The 23,373-nt window shown below is 38.4% G+C and overlaps 4 protein-coding genes across 13 annotated transcripts in view; 2 read left to right on the forward strand and 2 right to left on the reverse strand.

Moving 5' to 3' along the window:
- The window catches only part of myo1ea (myosin IEa), a 48,516-nt gene extending 44,229 nt beyond the window's left edge, over positions 1-4,287 (forward strand). The window contains exons 24-29 of one of the 3 annotated variants that reach the window (XM_079597261.1): positions 535-692; positions 806-895; positions 983-1,193; positions 1,375-1,410; positions 2,525-2,694; positions 2,901-4,287. In XM_079597261.1, the coding sequence (XP_079453387.1) occupies positions 535-692; positions 806-895; positions 983-1,193; positions 1,375-1,410; positions 2,525-2,694; positions 2,901-2,977 (742 nt within the window). In that variant the 3' untranslated portion in view covers positions 2,978-4,287. The remainder of the gene's footprint in view (positions 1-534; positions 693-805; positions 896-982; positions 1,194-1,374; positions 1,411-2,524; positions 2,695-2,900) is intronic. The other 2 variants (XM_079597262.1, XM_079597263.1) reach the window with 2 other exon arrangements.
- ccnb2 (cyclin B2) lies at positions 4,176-7,258 on the reverse strand. The gene is made up of 8 exons (XM_079597360.1): positions 7,092-7,258; positions 6,821-6,937; positions 6,464-6,733; positions 6,220-6,378; positions 5,776-6,016; positions 5,543-5,679; positions 5,360-5,470; positions 4,176-5,234 (listed from the first exon to the last, which is right to left on the reverse strand). The coding sequence occupies exons 1-8, from the start codon at positions 7,107-7,109 to the stop codon at positions 5,124-5,126; spliced, it is 1,164 nt and encodes a 387-aa protein (XP_079453486.1). The 5' UTR covers positions 7,110-7,258; the 3' UTR covers positions 4,176-5,123.
- Positions 7,259-8,543: 1,285 nt separating this feature from the next.
- rnf111 (ring finger protein 111) overlaps positions 8,544-23,373 on the forward strand; it is a gene marked incomplete at its 3' end in the record, with an annotated part of 44,082 nt that continues 29,252 nt past the window's right edge. For 2 of the 8 annotated variants that reach the window (XM_079597293.1, XM_079597295.1), the window contains exon 1: positions 8,544-9,225. The remainder of the gene's footprint in view (positions 9,226-23,373) is intronic. The other 6 variants (XM_079597297.1, XM_079597299.1, XM_079597298.1 and 3 more) reach the window with 3 other exon arrangements.
- LOC306987860 (E3 SUMO-protein ligase ZBED1-like) lies at positions 17,457-19,136 on the reverse strand (the record flags this gene model as incomplete). Its single annotated transcript, XM_079592456.1, has 2 exons — positions 17,457-18,188; positions 18,525-19,136. The coding sequence occupies 2 exons, from the start codon at positions 19,134-19,136 to the stop codon at positions 17,457-17,459; spliced, it is 1,344 nt and encodes a 447-aa protein (XP_079448582.1).

Raw genomic sequence — 23,373 nt, forward strand, 5'->3', positions numbered from 1 at the left:
TCAAAGAAGTCTCTTACACTCACCAAGACTATTTGATCAAAAATACTGTAAAAACATTAATAATGTGAAATATTATTATACATTTTAAAAAATATATATTTTCAAATGTATCCCCCCCTCCCTCAAGAAACATTTCTTCTTATTACTATAATTTTTGTGAAACATTTTACTATTTTTTTGTGATTCTTTGATGAATAGAAAGTCCTAAAGAACAGCCTTTATTTTGTGCAACATTATAAAAACACTTTTTTTTGTCACTTTAATGCAATTTAATGCATTCTTGTGGAATAAAAGTAGTAATTTCTTGCAAAATATCTTACTGACCTTAAACTTTTGAATGGTAATGGACATACCTAACAAATTTATTTTTGTGAGATTATTTATTATTATGTTCTCTTTATATTTTATTATATTGTTATATATATATAAAAAAATGTTTTTTAATAAATGGCATTTAATGACATTCAAGCTTTTTATCCAGTTATGTTTCGCGGCCACTGTATGTTAATGATTGACTGTGATTTGGACCTGCAGGCTAGAAATGAAACTGAAGAAAGATGGATGGGGACCCTGGAATGCTGGAGGATCCAGACAGGTGCAGTTCATCCAAGGTCAAGGGGACGTAGCTGTGCTGCGACCCTCAAACAAAATGCTGCAGGTCAGCATTGGACCGGGTTTGTCCAAAAACTCACGTGAGTGATGACTCGTATTGTGTTTTATTCATTTAATTCATTATTTGATATTATTTAATATAATGTTATTTGTTATGCAAGATCTCATAGACACAAATTCAACCCTCATTCAGGTCCTACTAAGCAGGGCGTCCCTCAAAGCCGCCCCAACACGTCCAGGACACACAACCACACCCCATCACGAGTCGCACCTGGCCCTCCAGGTACGTTTTCCCATTCAACTAGTACTATTATCAACTATCCTAATCTTTGATTTGTTTTAGTCAGTAAGCATGTGTGTTTCCCGGCAGCTGCTCACCAAAATGGAGGGCTGAAGAATGCAAATCACACTGCCAATCAGAGGAACTCGCAACATCACAGCAATCAGAGGCCGACATCAGGAAACACGGCCCGTCCGTTCCTGCCTACTAATGTCAGTCAGCTCAAGGATAGAGGCGGCAGACAGGCACCCCAGCAACCCAACCTGGATTTCCTCAAAGTACCAGACCAAGGGGCTGCAGGGTGAGAGGACACCGCACACACATTTCAAAAGATATGGCTAACAACTATCTCCTTACTGAAGATGGTTAACATTTGTCTAATTGCTAGATGCAAAGCTGAAGCTCATCTACCAGACATTATCCATGCAAACAAAATAGTGAGCTATGTTTGAATGTAACATGCATGTATCTCTTTATCGTAGTAGCAGAAATCATCAACCATCTGGCAATGGAGGAATGTGAGTCTGAGCATGTGTGTAGTTTCTGTTAGGTGGCAGTGGTTGTGGTACATTTGACTAGTGATAGATCAACACCAGAGATGCCCAACTTCAAATCCCCCCTTGCATTCTTTCTCATTCTTGTTTTGGATTTCTGGTTCTTTACATTAAACTATCACACTTTATAGATTAAAATTTGATTTACAATACTGTTCAAAAGTTTGGAATTGGTAAGACTTCGGTAAGAAGTCACTTACCGGTATGTTAACCAAGGCTGCCTCTATTTGGTCAAAAAATGCAGTACAAATAGTAATATTGTGAAATATTACTATACTTTTCTGTTTTAATATGTTTTAAAAAGTAATTTAATTTCTGCAATGGCGAAGCTAAAGCTTCAGCGTCACATGAGCCTAAGAATTTTATGAAAAATAACTGTCATGTTCACACTGCCCCAAAAGACACCAACAAACGCTGATTGAACACATTCAGGTGGATGAAAACAAACTCCGACCAACGGCAACAGGGAAACACACTGATCCCACAAAACTCAACAAAAATGTTTGTTGGCATTTGTCTGTGCGGTGTGAATTGACCTTTAAATCTGACAGACCCCAAACTTTTGAACAATAGTGCGTTACCAAATGGAAATCAGATTGTGAATAGTCATTTGAGAGAGGATTTTCTTTCTTCTTTAACTTCAGCAAGGTTAAGGACTCTGGATTGGGCATTTTCTAACACTTTCTCTGTTGTAGTCATGATGAGGGTCGACTCAGACACATCATGAAGACTGAAGGGCTAACAAATGGCCCTTCATTGCAACAACTGAAAATATATATATATATATATATATTCTGAGGTGGAGGATCAACTGAATGAAGTCTATTTGGGACTAGTTCAGACTGACAGTGCCATATAATGGATAAATGTGAATCTGTCGCCACCTAGTTGGGAACACATGAACTAACACCACACAATCAGACAGCTAACCCTCTCACAGCAGCTATCTGGTTACTTCAAGATCCTAGTTGACTTCACACTTACCTTCACTTGTAGAAGCATGTTCCAATGGTCGCTGCAATGTTTGAAACGTCACGTGCGATTCCATCAGTTAATGTCCTCTGTGCTTTTCTCCAAGGGCCCACAGACAGTCCACCAACAGGCCCTCTCCAGGAGGTGGTCGGCCCAAACCGGCCCCCAAGCCGAAGCCCCAAGTGCCTCAGTGTAAAGCCCTTTATGCATACGATGCCCAAGACACAGATGAGCTCAGTTTCAATGCAGATGACATCATTGACATCATTAAGGAAGGTGAGATTGTGCGAAATGCTTATTTGCGAAAATAATATTCTCAATGTTTCGTGAATCCGGTCCCTGTTTGTAAAGTTTACATGAATATTGCTGGCATTTTACATATAGGGCCTATCTGCATCTTTTTTAAAGATACATTGTGGACCTTGTTTTTTTAGTGGCAGAGTGTTGTAATTTTGATATTTATGCATTATTTGTTTGTCTAGATGCCTCTGGATGGTGGACAGGGAGACTGAGAGGTAAACAAGGTCTTTTCCCAAACAACTACGTGACCAAGATCTAACCTCTACAGCTGTTGATGAGGCGACCAGAACCTCAGCAGACTTGTTAGACGAAGGACAAAGAAAGGAGGGAAAATGGAGATAATGAAGGAAGGAGCGAGGTGTGCTGTGGCTGTGGCTGAACTCCTCATAAGCTTAGCGTTGTGTTGCCACGGACATTTGAGGCCATGCGGGCAGACGCCGACCGGACATGAAAGTTTTCTCCAGGGCGCTGAATACTGAGCTCTCCCTGTGAGCACTGATCAAAACTATTTATTGTATTTATATTACAGCATTCTACAGTTTATTTCTGATGTGGTTTGTTCATCTTTCATTGATATTTAAGGTGATCTTAATTCACTTAGAGATGAAGTAGCCATTTTATGTGGGAACAGGCTTTTTTTATTTGGCTTTTGAAATGGATGGATTTTATATGTAAATTAAGGGGCTTGGCTTTAGAGTCACCTGCTGTTTGTGATTTATATATTTTTTTCCAATCTCTTGAAGTTATGTCCGAATCAGTGGTTTTAATGGGAAATGTTTTGCTGCTAAGGAACGTTTTACCATGTAATTGCCTTTCATATTGTAGTTAAGAGAAACCCAAATGTATAAACTGCACTACAGCTCTTGAAAACCATGGATTGTACTATGCTTTTGATGTTACGTTCATAATCTCATAACAATGCTGAATGTATCATTGTACAAAAGATTCCAAGTTTAAATTTAAACTGCAGTGGTATTTCCATGCATTATTTGGAAAACCCACACTCACCACGTTACTGTATAGATACGAAGCACTTTATGAGTACATTACCACACAAATGTACTGGTCAGGTCATCGACACAATTCGTCAAGGTGCTAAGTCAGTGAAGAGATGAATCGGGCTGGATCTACAAAAATTTCTTAAAGGGATAGTTTTCCCAAAAATGAAAATTCTGTCATCTGAAGTTTCAACCTTCAAGTTGTTCCAAACCTGTATGAATATTTTTTTTCTGCTGAACACAAAAGATGTTTTGAAGAATGTCGGTAACCAGTTCACGGGCCCCATTTACTTAGTATGTTTATGCATACTATGGAAGTCAACTTCTCAAGATAAATTCTTAGATGTTTGTAAGAATGTACCCATCAGTTCCCATATGTTTTACTGAGAACATTTTTTTTTCTTAAGAATAAAGTGACAGATATTGGTGTTTGGTGTCTGATAGTGTACTATTCTACTGATGAGGTTACCATGTCTAATACAACAAATGCATTTAAAGTGAATTGATTAACAAATCAACATTTTTACTTCCATCAGGAACTTTATTTGGTGAACTCAAAATAAACATCTTAATTTGTAGGATATCCTAACTTTACATTGGCAAACATTTTCTAGCACAACAGTTTAACATAAGTATTTGGGAGATACACAATATAAAACTTATGCAAAATGTAGAAGTAATTTAATGAAAGCTGCCCATGTAAATGATCTAAGATTGAAATGTAAAACGGAAGCTTTTAGAGACATTGTGAGTGAGTTTGATGGAACTTTTAGAGGCATAACTGATTTAAATGCAGTGGATCAAAGTCACTAACTGCATCACCACAAATTTGTGCAGGACACCTGCATTCAAACATTTTCACTAGCAAATGTAATTCTGTACTAAGATTAAATGGAACTGAAAACACTGTAGCTTAGTATTATACATCAACACTTCACCTTAAATATTTCAAGGCACAAATTCACAGAATAAGAGATATCGCACATGCAACATCCCTGACAGCAGGTGGAAAGTCTGGGTGGGGATTTAATTAATTCAGCAGTTGCATCATTTGTGTTTGAGTCCACACATTCAGCTTCAAGATTAACCTTTACCCAAATCCTAATTAATGACAGCATTAACACAAGTCAGAAAATGGCATCAAATCTTTGGATTTTAATGATTTCAGCTCCAATTTGCCAACTTAGTAGTAAAGCAAATACAGCTACAGAAAGTTCATAAACAATAAAACTCATTTTAAACCCTCAGCTTAAAAAGAAAAAAGTAACCTTTAAAAAGTAGAAACATTTATTAATAGACAATCCAAAAGTATATACATCGGTTTAAAAAGCAGCAGTCCATCTCTCAAAATGGCTGACACAAAATAAAGTGCAAGTGTTAGCGTTCATTCCCACATAAAAAAAATCCTCAGGAGCTAGACAGCAGAGGAGCAGCCAGATCCTTCACAAGTGATGACTTCAACTGAGGAAGGAGGCTGATCTTCATGAGCCTACTACTGGAGTATTTCTTTTTCACAGTCTGTAAGAGATGGACAACATCAGCCTACAAGCAAACCCATGCTTTCGTTCCTTTGCGAGTCGCTTTGAATCAGAATCTGGCAAATGCATAAACGTAAATGGAAAGTCTAATAGAAAAGCGCTTACCACATGCTTTGAGAGTCCTTCATTGACTGCAACCACATTTTTGGCAATATGCTGCATGATAGGCTTCAGGTGGGCCTCATCATAGGTTGAGTAGTGTTGTTGGGTTGGTGACTGGAACAGAAGGGGAAATCATTTATAAAAAGTGTGGGTGTATACGGCAGAGAAGGAGAAAAAATAAATTACCCATTTTTGGCCATCGAGCACAAGTTGAGAGAGGCACAGAGCAGCAGCTGCAGACTCAGAAGGCTTATAGTGGACCATGTCATAGTCAAGTAGCGTCAGTTCAAGGAAATATTTTGCCAGCGTATGCTTCTCAGCATCTGCCTAGAAAGCAGTTTTAAAATGCAAAGACTTAACATCTGAAGCTTAGGGGGAAAAAAAAACTGCCAAACCACAGTAATAATAAAAACCTGTACTTGCATTGCCAGCCTTTGAAGCTCTCCGCAAAAAGTGCAAGGGCAGAGGACGTCCGAGTTCAAAGTTCAGCTCGCTCAGAATCAACATCTCCATCTCTCTGATCTGGGCTTTCGTGAAGGCATCGTCAGCGATGTAGGCAAAGTCCCCAACCAGCGGCACATACATTTCCTCATATTTACAAGCAACCAGCATTGCAGTAACCCCCACTAGCTGGAGCTTCTTACGGGTCACAGGCTGAACCTGAAAGGGAAATAAAAGTTTAACTTCACAATTCCATACTTAGATTTTTCAGATCATAAATTACATCTGTTACAAGCTTTTAAAATCTAATTTGAGTCATTAAATTCACTTAGTAATAATCCAGAAAGTATTCACCAGTATAACATTTCACAGCATATGAACCCAGATACTGCAAAAGAAAGAAAAAAAGCTGTAACTGTCACCTGGAGAAAACGATCAAGGACGGCTACAGTCAAGTACAAGGTCTCCTGCAGGAGCTGAAATCTTGAGTGCACCTGAATCAGCCAGTCAACCAGGAGAGCACGCATTCGCCCATTGATATCATAACCACGCATATAACGGGGACGAACCGACTGCTGAACCTGCAACGAGCACAGAAGCTGTAGAAGGAACAAAATGTGGAAAACCAAGAAAGAAAAATACTGTAGACAGACAAGCCGGAAGCACCTCAAGACTTTGCAGATATGCATAGATGTCCTTTACATATTCAGGACACAGCTGAGGCATGTCAGCATCCCCCTCATCGATGTCTTCGACTGGAAAGAGGGTGTTGGAAAAGGCTTGACACAGTTCCTCTTCCTTCATGCTCACGTCAGCTTGAGCAGAGGGGGGTAACGCCGGGGCAGGCAGAGGGACATCATGCTGTACCTGGGCACGTTTGGGTTGCACAACAGCTGGCTGGACAGTCGGTTTAACAGACAGCAAAGGTTGAACCTTCTGAAAAGGAAACAACAAAGAGGAATGCGTGGCATCATGCTGTTGCTCACAAGTACAAGTTGCACGGGGGTAAATAAAGACACGCACCTTGGTCTGAACTGGTTTGTGGGAAAAGTTGGAAAGTTCGCCAAACACAGCCCTCCTCGCTGCACCGTTTCCAGGGCCGCCTTTGCCACCGATAAAAACAGGGTTGTTTGCATTGCGCTGTATGGCAAAAGGAAGAAAGGACTAAAAATCAGGCGATTTCAACTAGACTCTTAACGTTAGCTATTTAAGCTAACGAACATGAAGCTGGTTTAACGCTAGCAAGCCTTTTATCAGACAAATACAAACGCATATTTCTGCATTTAATACTCACCAAAGCGTGCATTTCCATGACGAATAGGCTTTTCGAGAGGTCTTGCTAAAATGAAATTTAAAAAATATTAAAACAGGCTGTTTAGCTTCGCTTAGTGTTCCTTGTCCAACTCAAAACAAACCGTACAGGACAAAGGCCTTCTGGTGATTCAAATACTGCTCCGTACCGTCTGATTGGCCACTGCCACACGGAATACTCGACTTCGATTGGTTGAAAAGGGAAGGGACGCTTTTCAATCATCCCTCATCATATCCGGTTTCATGTGTAGCTCTGTAAAACCTGTGTAAAACACGACGACATTGAACTGAACTAATTTAAAATTCCCTTAGTAGTAATTGTTAGTTGAGTAGTCATGTAGTTAGTATGGTGTTGGTAATAGTGTCTACTGATCAAGGACCTTTTCATTTTTAAAGACTGGGGATTTTTAAAATGAAACATTTTGAATATAAAACAATTGCTTGCCACTGAATAAAGCAAAACAGTGGGTTTTGGGGATTTAAACCCGCATTCTGTTGCTGTGTGAATGTGGCCTTAGAAAAGTCATGCAAAATACAATTTTAAGATTTTAAGATTTGCCTAGTTATGGGTAACTTTTTTTAATGGGTACAAATTGTGAGTAAATATTATTTTTTAAATCCTCTTTCAATAACTCACAAACAAATGGAAAAGCCATTGGGTCTTTGAATATTGTTGGAGACCAAAGATTTAGAACCTCTGTAATAAAACAGAATAAAAGCAACATTCATACTTGTCATTCGTGTAATGAGAAAGCACACCTGAAATAGGGATTCGTTCATGAACAAATATTTTAAGTGAATGAATAATTCTTGTTCAATTGTTCAGAATCATCCATGTTCTGACTCATGTTTCCTTCACTTAACTCCATTTTGAATCAAGTGACTGCTGTATATGAGAAAAATAATATTAATTTTGTATATTAAATATTTAATATAATATTAAATAATACAAATGTAATATTTGATTTTTGTTGTTGTTATAATAGTTTTTATCATAGAGTAGTTATTCTAAAATGTTGACTCAGTTGAGAGAGATCAGAACACACACAAATATTGACTTGTCGCCACCTAGCGTAACCTGCAGAAATGGACACTGAACGAATCTTTGATGAGGGGCTCAAAAGATTCGAGATAATGAAATACGGGATCTACTTTTTCTTTTTAACATAAAACCATTCCCCGTTTTGTAGGGGTTTGTCGCCTTTGACTTCTCAAAAACAAACAAACATTAGAATCGAAATTGGTACCTCATCAGTAGACCAATATCTTTAAAAATTGTAATATTGCTTTTACCAGAGAGTTGTGATACTAAGGCCAATTCTGTGTTGTGTCTATATTTTTATATTTAAATAGCGAAAACCCCATAAAAACATACAAGCTTATTTTGCACCTTCAGTTTGTGTAGCTACATGAAGCGCTGACACATTCTGCCACTAGAGAGCAGAGCATGAGGCTACCAACTCCATAACACACACAGTATCATATTGGTCAGCATTCATAAACTGCACTAAAATATCTGTATAGATTCACAAGAGTCGGTATTCAACTACTACGATCATTAACGGTTATTCACAATATATTGTCATTTTCGGCAAGCCTTTAGGCGATGTTGTTGTCCCGGAGAGTCGTCAAGGATGCGAGAATGTCGCAAAATGTCGAAATGCTCGCTCGCGCGTGTGTGTGCGTAGCAGCAGGGCTGTTCACATACACACACATAGCAGCGCTCTAATGGACGCCGCGAATAGGCAGGAATGGGGACTCGCACCCGAGGGCAAACGGGGAGGAATTCAAAACATATATGACCGCTAAATTAAATGTCCTCTCCGTAAGATTAGCTCGCCGTGACGTTAAACGTGTGATACTGTAACTCGCGTGCGTATTCTCATACATTTAAAGCGTAATCGTCGAAATATCCGTCAGTTAGCGGGGAGGCTAAAGCGCTGGGCCTCTCTCTCTCTATCTCCCTCCCTCTCCGGGTTTATTTGACTGTCAGTTTCACACAAGCCTCCGCTGACGTTCTCTCGCTTCCCCAATACTTTTCTACTTCTGTCGACGGAAATTGTACACTGGATAAGGGGTTCAAGTCCAAGAGGGATAGTTTTCCGACGTGTAAAGAGGTAAGTGGCTCTGTTTATATTTGTTTCAATGGTAAATTTCAATTGGTATGAGCTATTGTTTGACTAACTGGAGATGCTAATACTAGCTCGCCGCTAGCAGTTTCAGTAGAGAGTGTGTTTGTCCCAGCACATCCAGGCCCAATGGGCTAACGTTACTGATACACAACATTATCCGTCATTATTTGTTTAAACGTGTCTTAGATGTCTATTTTAGGATGTGTTTTATAATCTATATCGCTGTCATCTAATGTGTCGAAGGAAGTGAGAACAACAACATCAACATGCCATCGGGTGCCTTTCTTTTTCTGTTGCTTATCAAACCCTCGTTGCCTTTGTGTTATGATTTATTGGATTGTTATTGAACCGACGTTATTATTTGATTGGAAACGGAGAATCTGGATTCATCTGGACATTTTGAGACGGAATTGGTCAACAGCTCTTGTTTTCTTGAACAGCCAGCTGGATCAGATTCCAGTCTTTGCATTTACAATAACATTTTAATGTGTCCCCCTCTGGGAGCATGACATATGTGCTGTTGACTCCCATAAAGCAGTGACATCTGAAAAGAGATTATTAATGCCACCATGGCTCAAACTACTCAGTGATTTGTTAAAACAATCCCCTCTTTCATGGTGCACTTCCATCATCTGTTTTGAAAAACAAAGCCTTACAAATAAGATGCAGTGTTACTACTTTTGTTCCCAATTGCAGTAATCTTCATATTCCATCCAGATATGAAAATGCTATTCCTGTCATTTGTCTTAATGGCTCATTAAAATATAATATCTGCTTTTATAAATTATTCATTTGTATGTATTAATAATAGTGTTTCAGCTTTCCAACATAAGACATCATGCTTGGTGAAAGAACTAGTGTTTTCAATATACTGTCTCAATATTTACTAATGGTCTTTTCCAGCTATACTAACATTGAGGAGAAAATGACTCTGTCACAGTGGTTTGGATAAGACTTTTTAGTTAATTCTCTTAAATTGTAGAACAATTGAAAATAATGATGCAGGGCTGTTAAAGGGGTCAGGACATGGATTTTTTTAAAAATATTTGAATATGTTCCTTTAGGGTAATTTATAATGTTAATAAAGTTTTTTTTGTACAAAACAAATTGCTTGTATATGATAAAAAAATAATAATTTTCAAACTTTATTCTGATTCTTTGTCTGAAACAATCCGTTTTTAAAGGACTGCTCCTTTAAGGCTTGTCAGTAAAAATATCCACTGTTATGATTGGCTAACGGCATTGCATAGGAAACAGTAAAACTTCCACTCCCTATTAGTCTACGTGAGTATTTAAAAAACATTATCCCAGTGCTGGAACGATGCATCGCACTGTTTATGTTCATCCCTAATCCCCTGTCATGTTTCACACAAGGGATGTCATGACAAACGAAATTTCGGTACCAAGTCGGTATCAACATCTTAAGATGGTAACGTTACTTGTTTTTATACAGTAGCCTACCCATGGTACCGAACAGTTATGCACTATATAGCATAGAGGTTGAACCCAAACAGATTATCAGAGCAAGCAAATCAGTAATTTAAAAAGTTTCTGTGAGACATAATTTCATAAACAGTGTTGCAGTACCTCGTCTTTTCTATCTCTCTTTCTCTCTCTCAAAAATTCCTAATATCCACATTGATTTTGCTCTGCAAGCGAGCTGCATGGTACAATACAAGGCTTAAGCGCAAATCATTAATATATCGTGCCAATTTATAAATTATTCGAGTGATTTTAAAGTACTTGCTTGTCTATGAGAGACCATTTTCAGTCAGTGCGCGCTCAACCAGAGCGCACACAAATAAAAGCCGCCTTTCGCGTGTCAGATTTTCGAAGCTTATTATACATAAACATTAAAATACACACACAGTTCTGTCAAAATGTCCATCTTGGCAAAGATTTGCATCGGTTATGTGAATGTGAACAACGTGTAACCGCATATTGTCTCCGTCCAGGTCTTAGTGACAGCAGCCTTTAAAACCTGCTACTGTCTACTATTGGCTGTCTGTCTGTATTAATAATTATAAGCAAGCAACAAAAGAAAAGCTTTAATAAGGAAATCTATATTTAACTTATACAGTTATGACTATGCAGAGTTATTTTATTTTTGCTTATTTGATTTATGTGGTATTTTTTACTTAAATACTACTGTTAGACCTACCTGAAATATACCCACAGCATTGATGAATTTGTATCTTTATTCTACTGTATTTATTTGTGCTACTGCTTTTTGTTTATTCATTCTTTTTTTATTACTGACTATTGCAACAAATTACCCCGTAAAACACAAATACATTGAGTGAGCATTGAGCAAACATTTTGGTGAGATATTGTAATTTATTTTTTAAAAATAGGCTATGCATAAAAATAAGTTAATGTAGAGTTAATGTTTAAGTATTGTTGTTGTCTACCCTGGTATTGACTTGGGTATCGAGTATCCTGTATTTTTGGTGGTATTTTGACATCCCGATTTCACGCACAACAAAACTCGTGCCGAATGCTAATGGCTATTATGGCGTAGCTGCTTAATATGAGCCTGCACATTTTCAGGACTCACAACCGCATTCAGTGACCGTATAAAAAAATGTGATGTTAATAACATTGGGAAGTTTTATCACAAATGAGCGTGTTAAGTAAACAAGTCCAGAGGTGCGAGTTTATCCATCACATATTTTAAACAACCAACAATGAATTGAAACGCTTAGTAATCGAGTCTCCGTGAGTAAACTAACCCCGTCATGATTATACAGTTCACTGTGACTCAAAAATAATTTGACATGGCTTACAACTAGTTGTCCAGTGCAAGTGGTGTAATGATGCATTTGATTACTGAACTTACGATACAATACTATCGTGATAATTTAAGGCAAAATAAAGGAGAGGTATCTTTTTATCATTAGAAGTTTATTATTATTAAAATATTGTTATTATTATCAGGACCCACAAATTATCTCTCATTGCGTTATTATACATTAAATTCAACATTTATATCTGAAACGACAATCATATAATCTGAAAAGACATGACAGTGAGTAAATGATGACAGACTTTAAATTTTTGGGGGAATTATACCATACAATAAGCTGAGCCTTGGATACAACTAACTCTATATCGAGAATCATATAATTTACATCAACTATATCTCAATATAATAATGTATCGTTACAGATGTCTCTAAATAGACGAAAACGTGCTTGAATTGAATGCGTCCGTTAAGCGACTGAATGTCAGTGGTGTCAGTGGTTTATGGTGCGATGATGTTTTTTGGAGCTTCGACCTTGATTAAATAAATGTTTGACGTCTGTATCCAGTCAGAAATGAACCACAAATCCTCTGTTTTTAGATTTGTTGTTGTCTAAGATTTTATGGTTTTTTTACTATATTTCATTATATATATTTTAGTCATGTTCCATTACAGTATCTAGTTATAGGGTTGTGCCACTGCAGATTAGTGTATTCAAAATTAATCTTTTTAGTTGAATCATGTGATGCTAAAAAAATACAGTTAGCAGAAACACCCCCAATTCATACTTGGAAAAAGCAGTTACATCAGTGACGTAGACAGTAGACAACTGCATAATAATATAATATCTGATGATAATTTAAATATTATGTATAATATTTATATATATATATATATATATATATATATATATAGCCTATACATCACTATTAATTGCGTATTGACTACAAAAACCTTCATTCACTTAAACAGTTACTTTTTGTGCTTCTGAGCCTTGATTTGTGTGGTGATTTTGTAGTGATATTTACAGTTATTCTCTTACGTTTGGGCTGTGTGTGTCATGCTATTGCTTATGGCGGAGCTACTCAACATAGATATACACAGCGATCCCTGGGGAAGGAATTAAAACAGCCCCCTAAAATCCCCTATCTTCTGAAATCTGTATCCACCTTGGCGTCAAGAGGGACTGCCGCAATGGGGCCCTCTGGGGCCGCTTCATATGGAGGTGCTGTGGTGCACTTTGTTGCATGGCACAGCGGTACATCACAGGTTGACAGGATCAGCCTCAGAGGAGCCTGGGAGAGCAGTCTAGCTCAGGGACAACGATGAACACAGTTTGAGCTCTTATTTCTTGATGGAGTGAAGAGTGTAAATTGTGCTAAGAAACGTAATAAATAATTAATAAATCAGTTTAGTCATGCAATAGAAGCCCTACTGTTTTTATGTGGTGCAAGTCTGGGTTCCTCATCTGAGTCTTGCAGTAACAACAATAATATTTACAGCAGGGAGACCTTTTAAAACCTGTTTTTTTGGTGTGTTTTCTGAAAAAAATGCAAATGTTTCTCAATGTTCCCCTTTTTCTTATATATTCACAGCTTTATAGGCATAGGTTGATGTTTTCTGAGGTTATAGACCGTGGGTCCGGTCTATGTGAGGGAGTTTCTCTTGGTTTGCTTTTGTGAAACTGGATATTGCTCAATGTCAGTGGGTCATAATAAAAGTTAGTGGTCTTGATAGAATAACAATATTGCTATAGTTACAGTATAACATTTTGACTGCAGTTACTGGGCTCTTGACTTCGTTTACTTTTGTGGAAGACATTTTGTAGGGGTTTTATTCTTTTGAAATCTTTTCACCTTTCTGATACAGCAACAGTTTCTAATATATTAAGTCTATATTAATATTCTATAGGCCTACATTGATTGCACCCAGTGTTTGCAAGTTACAGTTAAACTGATTTCAGAGATAAATTACATTTTAAAATACCGGTATATTAAAATGGAAAACGGTTACTTATGCAAGTTATTTTACATTGAATATTTCACAATATAACTGTTCTTGCTGTATTTTGATCAAATAAATAGTGCCTAAACTGCAAACGTTTAAATGGTAGTGTATACAGACCATTATTTATATACCCCATTCTAGGCATTTATTATAGGCTACCAATGATAACACAATGGTGTTAGAGGTGTTGAAATGAATAATTTATACAATGTATCGCGATGTGGACGTGGACAATTCTGCATCGATGCAGTAATATAGATATACCATAATCTATTATAGCCTACTGAGTACTGACGTTTCTCTGGCTTCATTTGTCGCATATGCGCTTGTCTCATAGCGTAAAATGACGGAGGGAGGCGAAACACTAAAGCGAGTAATAAATGCACCCCCTATTTAAACATTTACAGCGCGTGAGTGTGCGACCGTACGTGCGTGTGTGAGCGAGCGCGTGCTTGCATGTGTGTGCATGCATGCGAGCGTGTGCGCTGTTGTAACTTATTACTACTTAGACTAGTTTTGTGCATTTTAAGAATTTTACGAGTGTTTATTAGTTCCAAATGCTCCTGTCATCTGCTGTGTGCAGACTAAAGTTTAGTTTGATTACATTCAGGAAGTGTACTTTCTTGGAGCAGATAAAATAAAAAGGGAGTTCATATATCTGACGACTAGTTGTATTCATTGACAAAATGTAGCCATGTGCAGTAATATAGCAACGCAACGTGATGCATTGTGATATCGAATCGTTGACTTGATAATCGTAATTGAAATGAATCGTGGAGACCAGTGACGATTCGGATTCACACCCCTAAATGGTGTATACATAGTATAGTAATACATGATGGTATTACTACTTATTACTTATTCTATAGTCTTTTCATTGTAAGAGGCAGTATGTTTTGCAGGGCAATCCTTTCTTTGTAAGTTTTGTTTCTAATTTGTATGCTAGGTCGATGTGCTGTCCTTAAGCACACTCAAACTGTGGCCGTATTAACTCCTGGAATGTTTAGTGTTTAAATTGCTGAATACAGGAAAGTAACTCTTTGACACTGTTACCAGAGACAGAAAAGTTGACTCAAATAGAGAGACTAGGCCTAGGGCTGTCAATCTTCCTCTATAATACTATTCGAATTTCATTCTTTATTTTATTTAATTATGCTTAATTTAATTATTTAAATGCTCAAATTCACCCTATTATTAATATTTACAACATTAAAGGAGAACTCCAGCGCAAAATGAACCTTTGGTCTAATTACACATTGTTACCTAGTCAATCGTTATCTGAGATTTGTTTTCATGATTATCGAATGTAAATAGTTTTATCTCTAAAAACAGTTTAGCCTATAACGCTAGTATAACGCTAGTATATGGGGCGTAGAGTAATGACAAATAAAAATCGCTTGTTAATACCACTAACAAGGCTCAAAATAGCCCCACACTAACACGGCAGCATAATGAGGGTCCCTACCTTTCAAACCGAAGCATTGAGAACTTTGACAGTGTCCAGACAGTTTAATAAGAAGATATTTTATACATACAGTCAACTTCACGTATACAAGCAGAAGCCATCTTAGAAAAACAGACTCGATCAGTCAATCAACGAAACGCCGATCCAAATGCGCTGAACTGTGTAGTAGGGCTGGGCGATAAAACGATAACGATAATTATCGCGATATATTTTTTCTCGATAAAACGATATCAAGAGCTCGATAAATGTTCGATAATGTTTTTGCGCCAAAAGCGGAACGAATCTCATTTGAACCGCGCGCCACACGGACCGTTTATCCGCTCGGCTCAAAGTCCAAACGGCAGCGCGAGCTCACTCGAGCAGACGCGTTTACTCTGATCGGTCTCGGTCACAAGATCCAGTGAGAAGCGCTTGTATTCAGCGAGGAACACAAATGTCTCAGTGATTTAAACCAGTTTAAAGGCAGATGAACAGCGCTGACGAACAGGAGAAGCACTGTGCGCAACGATACAGTCAGAAGCTTCTCCGTCTACACATTCCCATCATTTACCACGGATTTAACGTTAGTCTAGTAATATTGTATGCTATATATAATATATAAATGTGCGTGGGATATATATATATATATTGAATTGTATAATATTATTAATGTAGACAATGTATTAAAGGACTAATGGAATATGATTACAGTTTTTAATAATGTATTTAGGCTACTGGTTTTCATAAATACCATAGAAACCATAAAGTTACATTTTATCTGTGGTTATCATGATCTAAATGCATGATGCTGGATGACCAATGGTTAATTTTAATAAAACTAAAGAATATTACATTTTACCAAATAAAAATAATGTTGTTACTTTTTTTTAACAGATGTTACTGTTTTTGTTAATGAACATAAATTGTATAAAGTAAATCTGCATCCTAACTCAAGCTAATACTACTGAAATAAAGAGATTTATTTTGTTAAGGACAAATGTTTGAATGTTCTACATCGGATTTGTGAATGTTCACCTGTTTGGCAAGTGTTTGTCATGATATGTTCTGACAATAAAGAGTAGTTTAAAAACACAACGCTCTGGTTTCTACAGCTTTCACTTAGGAGTAAAAATCTGTCTTTAAACTTGAAATAAATAAAGATTTGACATTTATCGATAATTATCGATATCGACTGATATAAAAAAAAATATCGTGATATTTTTTTGGGGCCATATCGCCCAGCCCTACTGTGTAGAATCTCATATGGTCCAGCGCATTTAGATCGGCGTTTCGTTGATCGACTGATCGAGTCTGTTTTTCTAAGATGGCTTCTGCTTGTATACGTGAAGTTGACTGTATGTATAAAATATCTTCTTATTAAACTGTCTGGACACTGTCAAAGTTCTCAATGCTTCGGTTTGAAGGTAGGGACCCTCATTATGCTGCCGTGTTAGTGTGGGGCTATTTTGAGCCTTGTTAGTGGTATTAACAAGCGATTTTTATTTGTCATTACTCTACGCCCCATATACTAGCGTTATAGGCTAAACTGTTTTTAGAGATAAAACTATTTACATTCGATAATCATGAAAACAAATCTCAGATAACGGTTGACTAGGTAACAATGTGTAATTAGACCAAAGGTTCATTTTGCGCTGGAGTTCTCCTTTAAACAGCCTTATGGATCGTCAATGCCACTATAGCATTTGGTTGTTGTTACACGTTCTGTCCACTAGAGGGACAGCTAACGTTACAATAAACATTTAGAAACGGGTGATCGCTTTCTTATTAACAATAAAACAGCGGAACAAAATGAATGACTTTAATTTGACAACTTTAATGGACATTTTTTATATATAAAAAAACAATGGGTGATGGGACTGCATCACTAACTGCACAGCTTCTATTGAACATGAACACAACCGATCTTCACAAATTGAAGAAAAACAATTTAAATAAAATGAAGATGTCTAAAGCAATGTGCGTAACATTTGCATTCAACATTACAAAAAACATTGTCAGGATTTAATCCCTAAGGTTGTTGGCCAAAAACACAAGACGATCAACGTTTTCTGAATCTAGAGCAGAGCGTTTTTTGTTTACTATAATCCCAGCCGTGGAGAAAACCCTTTCTGCTCTAACTGAGGTGGCCGGGATGCTCAAGTAGCGCCGTGCCAGCTCGGCAAGGTGGGGGTACCTAGACTGTGACGTCTTCCACCATGATAATGGGTTGCTGTCGGTGGGTAGTGGGGTCTCACTTTCGTAGATCAACATTTCTTGCTCCAGCACGGCTCCTATATCTAAGCCTGATGCACCACCTGATGCGTCTGCTCCTTGGCGATAAACATCACTAAAAAGGTCCCCCATAGCACTGAGAGCGGTTTTCTCATGGCGCGTTATCCCCGTAGCCATGGCTGCTCGCTCCGCAAACACTGGCAGCTGACTTATCTCTGCTTTTATTTTCTCCCGTACCTCCTGCCGTTGGTCTCGTTCTAAATGAATTAGCCGATGGAAACGCGGGTCAAGGTAACTAGCCGTATTAAGCAGCTTGAAGGCATCCTTGTCTCGACTGTATCGATTGTAGAGGTCTGTCTTTATCTTAGTTTTCATTTCATTGAGTGCTGCCGGATCACTGGTGGATGGCTGAAGATTTGACAAAAGTACATACTTCAGCGGGAGAACAGCTGATGCTGTTGGAAATCGGTCGGTGGATAACGCCTCAGTGGCCACTTTGAATGGCTTAAGCACTGCTCTCACCTACGTAAATACACACAAACATAGTTAGAATGAACTAATGCGGTTTCTCTGAATCCACTTGTTGACCAGAGAGGAGGAAAGAGCCGTTCACATAGCGCGTTTTCTGCGCGTGCAAATTCGTTTTCCAGGCGCGCCTCTGTTCATGGTTGCATAGCAACGGCAGTTATTTTATGGCTAGCAACTTAACGTAACGCAGCTATGCATAATGCTGCTATTCCCTCTTCTGTAACTTCCTATTATTAATAAAAAAATCTAGCCTATTAATTGGTCAATCATTATCACCTGTTATTACATGTAATGCATACATTGCATGCGTACATCATTTTTATCACTCACCTGCTCCATAAGGGTCCACTCGCGGGTAGTCAACTCGAGATGACAAAGTTTCTTTTCCATGATGACCGCTGCTACCGGAGCTTGTTGCTCGGCTGCCCGACACACCATGTCGTAAGTGCTGTTCCATCGGGTAGCGCAGTCGTTTATTAGCTTAGCAGGTTTAAGACCAAGCAGCTTTTGTTTGGATTCCAAAAGGTAGCTGTCGGTAGTGGATTTGTTAAAATGCAGTGCTGTGGCCTTCAGTCTGCTGATTGGAGTTTCTATAGCTCGCACTGCCAGCCCTTTCCTCACAGCCAAGTTAATGGTATGTGTCATGCACGGGACATTGACGGCCTGCAGGTGCCTCTCGACAGCGTTGATATAATTAGCCGCGTTGTCAGTGGTGATGGAAAGCACTGACTCACGACTAACGTTGTACTCTCCGAGTATGTTTGAGATGCACTCAGCAACGTTCTCGGCGGTGTGGCTTTTCTGCGCTTCAGCCGTTTTGAGAATTACATCTTTTAATTCCCAGTCATCATCTATAAAATGTGCGGTGACCGTCACATATGCCTCCGTGGCAAGTGACGTCCAGCCATCTGTGGTCAGGGCGATCTTTTTTCCACTGATCATTTGTCTGATGTTGTCTGCTGTTGTGTCTTAGAGTTTCACAACTCTGTCGGTGATTGTTGCGCGGCTAGGAACCGTGTACCTTGGCTCAAGCTTGTGAATAAACTCTTTAAATCCAGACCCCTGCGTGAGGTTGATCGGTCTCATATCTTTACAGATAAACCGTGTCAGTTTGTCTGTAATCGCATTTTGGCGGACAGCAGGTAAGCCCCGTGATGAAGAGAGAGGCAGAAAAGACGTCATTCTTGCCTGTTTTAGCGGCGGTACCTTGGACAGATCGCCTAGCTTGTCAGGGTGAAGCGTTGTCAGATGTGCCCTAAGGTTGCTAGTTGTGGTGTGATATTTCATGCGGATTTTGCATATTCTGCAAATTGCCACTTCTTTATTTGTGATTTTCCCATTTATGGTTTCAAATCCAAACACCTTCCACACATCGCTTCTCAAATTGTCAGGAGTGGTGATCTCCGTTACCGTGACATTGCTCTCCGCCATTATTGACTATTGTTATGATGCAGCGGTTAACGCGCACAATTGTTACGATTCAAAAACTGTATTTTCAGACGAAACAAAAGCATTTCATTTTCACATGCGTGTGTAAGCCAAGTTGGCGAGAAAGGCAAGATTGCATATAATAAAATAATAAAAAAATAAATAAAAAGCAATATTCGAATAGTAACTTCAGCATTCGAATAGTATTTATTTTTTTAATATTAGAATTATATTAGAATTTCGAAATTCGTTCCAACAGCCCTAGCCTATATGCCTTATGAAACCGATGTTTGCTTTCATAATTTACAGGTAAGGGAACTCAGGGCCTTGCCGTGGCTTCTGTGAAGGCGTTTGGGGCATGGTGCCACTCTGGGTGCCTGAGATGTTAATTAGGAATGGCTGAAGAAATGTTAGCGCATAATGGGATTCTGGTGAATGGAACAGTGATCGGAACACAGCGAGATTTTGATTAAAGAGAGAAAGATGGTTGTGAGATGAGAATAAAAGAGGTAATGAATAAAATGGCTGAATTGTTAGATTTTCATAATGAGAGGAGGAAGAGGCTTTGTGGACGTTGGTAATGATTGTGAAAATTACGGGCAGTGATGGATAAATACCCATTATGCAAGCAAGCAGGAACCTAATTTGAGAGGGATTTAATTCGGTTGCTTCAGCCTAAATAACTACATTATACAAGGATCAAGATGAAGAGGCTCTTCATATACACCTGTATTGAACACCATTTAATGCAAAACAACAAACAGCTGTCTGCTATTAGACGTCACATTGTGTGAGAGATGTGGGCTGCTCTTTTCCTATGCAATTATCATAAGAATAATGGAAAACTATAGGCTAGGTGAGGGGGGAAATAATGACCCCTAGCAGCATTATCCTGTGCATGGTAGATTAATGCGTTTAGTCTTTTGCAGGAGGTATTAAGTCGCTCCTGAAACGTGTACGGTTGCTGATTTCTGTCTATGCAGTGTAAGAGATGACCTTTCACCATTTCCTTTCTTTTATTAGAGCGCGAACAAGAACTGCCTGGATAACTGCCAGAAATGGCTTCTAAAACAATGTTCAAGTCTAAGTCAGAGCTAGGTTTTGCATTGGTAAACTAGTGGTGTGCTTGTTGTCCTATACGTTCTTCTCTTGTCATGATGTAGGTAGCAGCCGCGGCTCATCTGTAAGGGCAGATGGGGCAGTGCCCCACCAAAATATTCCTCCAAAACATAGACCTCCAAAATAACCGAGTTTATAATAAATCGTAAATGTGGTCAGAATTCTGAAACAAATAGTTGTAAAGTGAGAGGGATGATTTAAAATGTAGCGTATGGCTTCGGCAGGTATGTATCATGATAGGAAGCAGGCCAGAGGGTTCCTGAGCCCTCCACAGCTCCACAGCGCTCCACAATTTTCCCGTGTAAATCTGTGGTGGAAAACGGAACTGCAATGCAGTCTAATTGACCGTTCGAAAGACCAGCCTCCTTTAGTTACTTTTGTTATGTCCGACAAGCCATGCCGCTCTCACGCCACACATGTTCTCACGCAGTGAAAAATATACATTGCGGAGCAAAGATGACACTGGCAACGTGCCAACAAACAGGACAGAGCAGGTTACTTTTGATATGAAACAGCCTCAACTTTCAAATTTTGTCATTTACCGTGTCAAATTTATTACAAAATACCGTTTTGTGGCTTTTTAATGTGTCACTGTAGCCACCCTCAGGCTAAATAACGCAACCTCTGCCAAAAGTGTTCTGCGTTTGTTCAGTGATTACATTATAAAGCTTGCAAAATGTTTAAGACCCAGAATATATGCCCTACCTAAATCTATGGTCAGGAGCCACCACTGGTAGGTAAGGATGTCAGTTGTCAAATTCCTATCATTGTTTAAATTAATAATCGAATAATCATTATAGTTAAACTTAACATTTGAAATCCGAAATGGGGGTGTTACTAAGTTATCACGTTATTTAAAGGGGTGGTTGAGTATGATTTCACTTTTCTAACTTTAGTTAGTGTGAAATGTTGCTGTTTGAGCATAAACAACATCTGCAAAGTTACAACGCTCAAAGTTCAAAGCAAAGGAAGATATTTGCTTTTAAAGAAAAGGACTACAACAAACAGCTTGTATGGACTACACGACATTCCTCCCGTGTTAGTGACATCAGCAAGCCTAAAATGTACATAAACCCCGCCCCCGGGAACACGCAGTCCATGTTGAGAAGAGGAAAAGTTGTTGTATAAGAGTACATTTGTGAGTCAGCTCAAACTGTAGCATCCGTCTTTTCACATGCTAGAGAAAGTCACTCTGTGTGCTTCTAACAACAGTTCCAACAGTGATTTATAGATTACCATAACATGATATCCTAATTGAAGATAGTTAACTCCACATCAGCAACATAAATTCATCAACTAGGCCTAACCATTCAGAGACGTCCTGTTGCATTCTACGTGTTGTCACTTCTTCTTGAGTCTCTCCATCTTTGTCTGACTCTGTTTTAACATTAAAGGCAGAACCGTTTCTGTCATTTTAGTGTGTCTGCGTGAGGGAATCGCAGCTGCTAAAACACACATGAGCTTTTGAAACCCCGCCCTCTGCAGCAGCTCATTTGCATTTAAAGGGCCAGGCACAAAACGGTGCGTTTTTGCAAACCCTAAAAAAGTTAAAAATTTAACATGCTATATAAAATATCTGTGGGATATTTTGTGCTAAAACTTCACACACACACACTCTGGGGACATCAGAGGTTTATTTTACATCTTGTGAAAAGGGCATTTTACCAGCCCTTTAACAACCACTTGCTTAACCAACACAAAATAAGTGTTGTTTTAAACTTGTTTAAACTTAGAAGTTTGGATGTACAGTGAATATAAGGAATATGACCATCCTTTAACAAGTAGTTTTAAAATTTGCTGACATTAGAAGTGCTCTATTTTTTTATAGCGTGAAAAACTTGCTGCTTTACATGAAAATGTGATCTGTAAAATCATCGAACATAACCAATATCGTCATATATCATTGAAAAGGTCTCAACAAGCAGAATACAAGCATAGGCCTATTTGTTATTCAGTTAAACCAAACTATACTAAGTGTTTGTATGAAAAAGTGACAGCGACACATGTGAAAACAGTTTGATGCTTTTTTTGTTTTGTTACTTCATCTTTTTTAGAGCAGGTGATCTTGAACGAGCCTAAACACAACATAAGACAATAATGCGTAGATCACGGAGTGATATGACATGCTGCTTGGCTAAAGCTGTAGGACTTCTGGGATCCGATAGCGTCACGATCATGATGCAGTGTTTTCCAACGTCATGTGGAAAACTGGATCTTTGGTCTGGTGGGTTGGTTGGTTGGTTGGTGGGTGGGTGAGTATAGTGGGAAGGGATGATGTGTACAGACCAATCAGACACTGTTTTACATCTGGACCACGCTTGGATTGGTTTGATTGCTCAGATTGACAGGTCTTGGTTCATGCACCACAGCTGAAACCGCGCTGGAAGTTCATCACTCGTCAACCAGGGTCTTATTACTTGTTTATTCTTTGTAGGCTACTTTTATTGTGGCATTAAGACAAGTAGGTAGTTCTTATGTTCAGTAAAATGGAAGAATCAAAAAATCCTGAGAAAACTGCATCATGTTTTCCAAAAAATATTAAGCAGATTAAATGTTTTCAACATTGATAAAAATAAGAAATGTTTCTTGAGCACCAAATCAGCATATTAGAATAATTTCTAAGAGTCACTTG

The sequence above is a fragment of the Phoxinus phoxinus genome, assembly GCF_949152265.1.
Source record: "Phoxinus phoxinus genome assembly, chromosome: 2".
NCBI classification, from domain to species: Eukaryota; Metazoa; Chordata; class Actinopteri; order Cypriniformes; family Leuciscidae; genus Phoxinus; species Phoxinus phoxinus.

Coding starts and splice junctions, on each gene's coding strand:
- ccnb2 (XM_079597360.1), bottom strand. Junction 5,471..5,542: donor TGCTCGATGGCCAAAAATGG/GTAATTTATTTT, acceptor CTTCTGTTCCAG/TCACCAACCCAACAACACTA. Junction 5,235..5,359: donor AAGGACTCTCAAAGCATGTG/GTAAGCGCTTTT, acceptor CATCTCTTACAG/ACTGTGAAAAAGAAATACTC.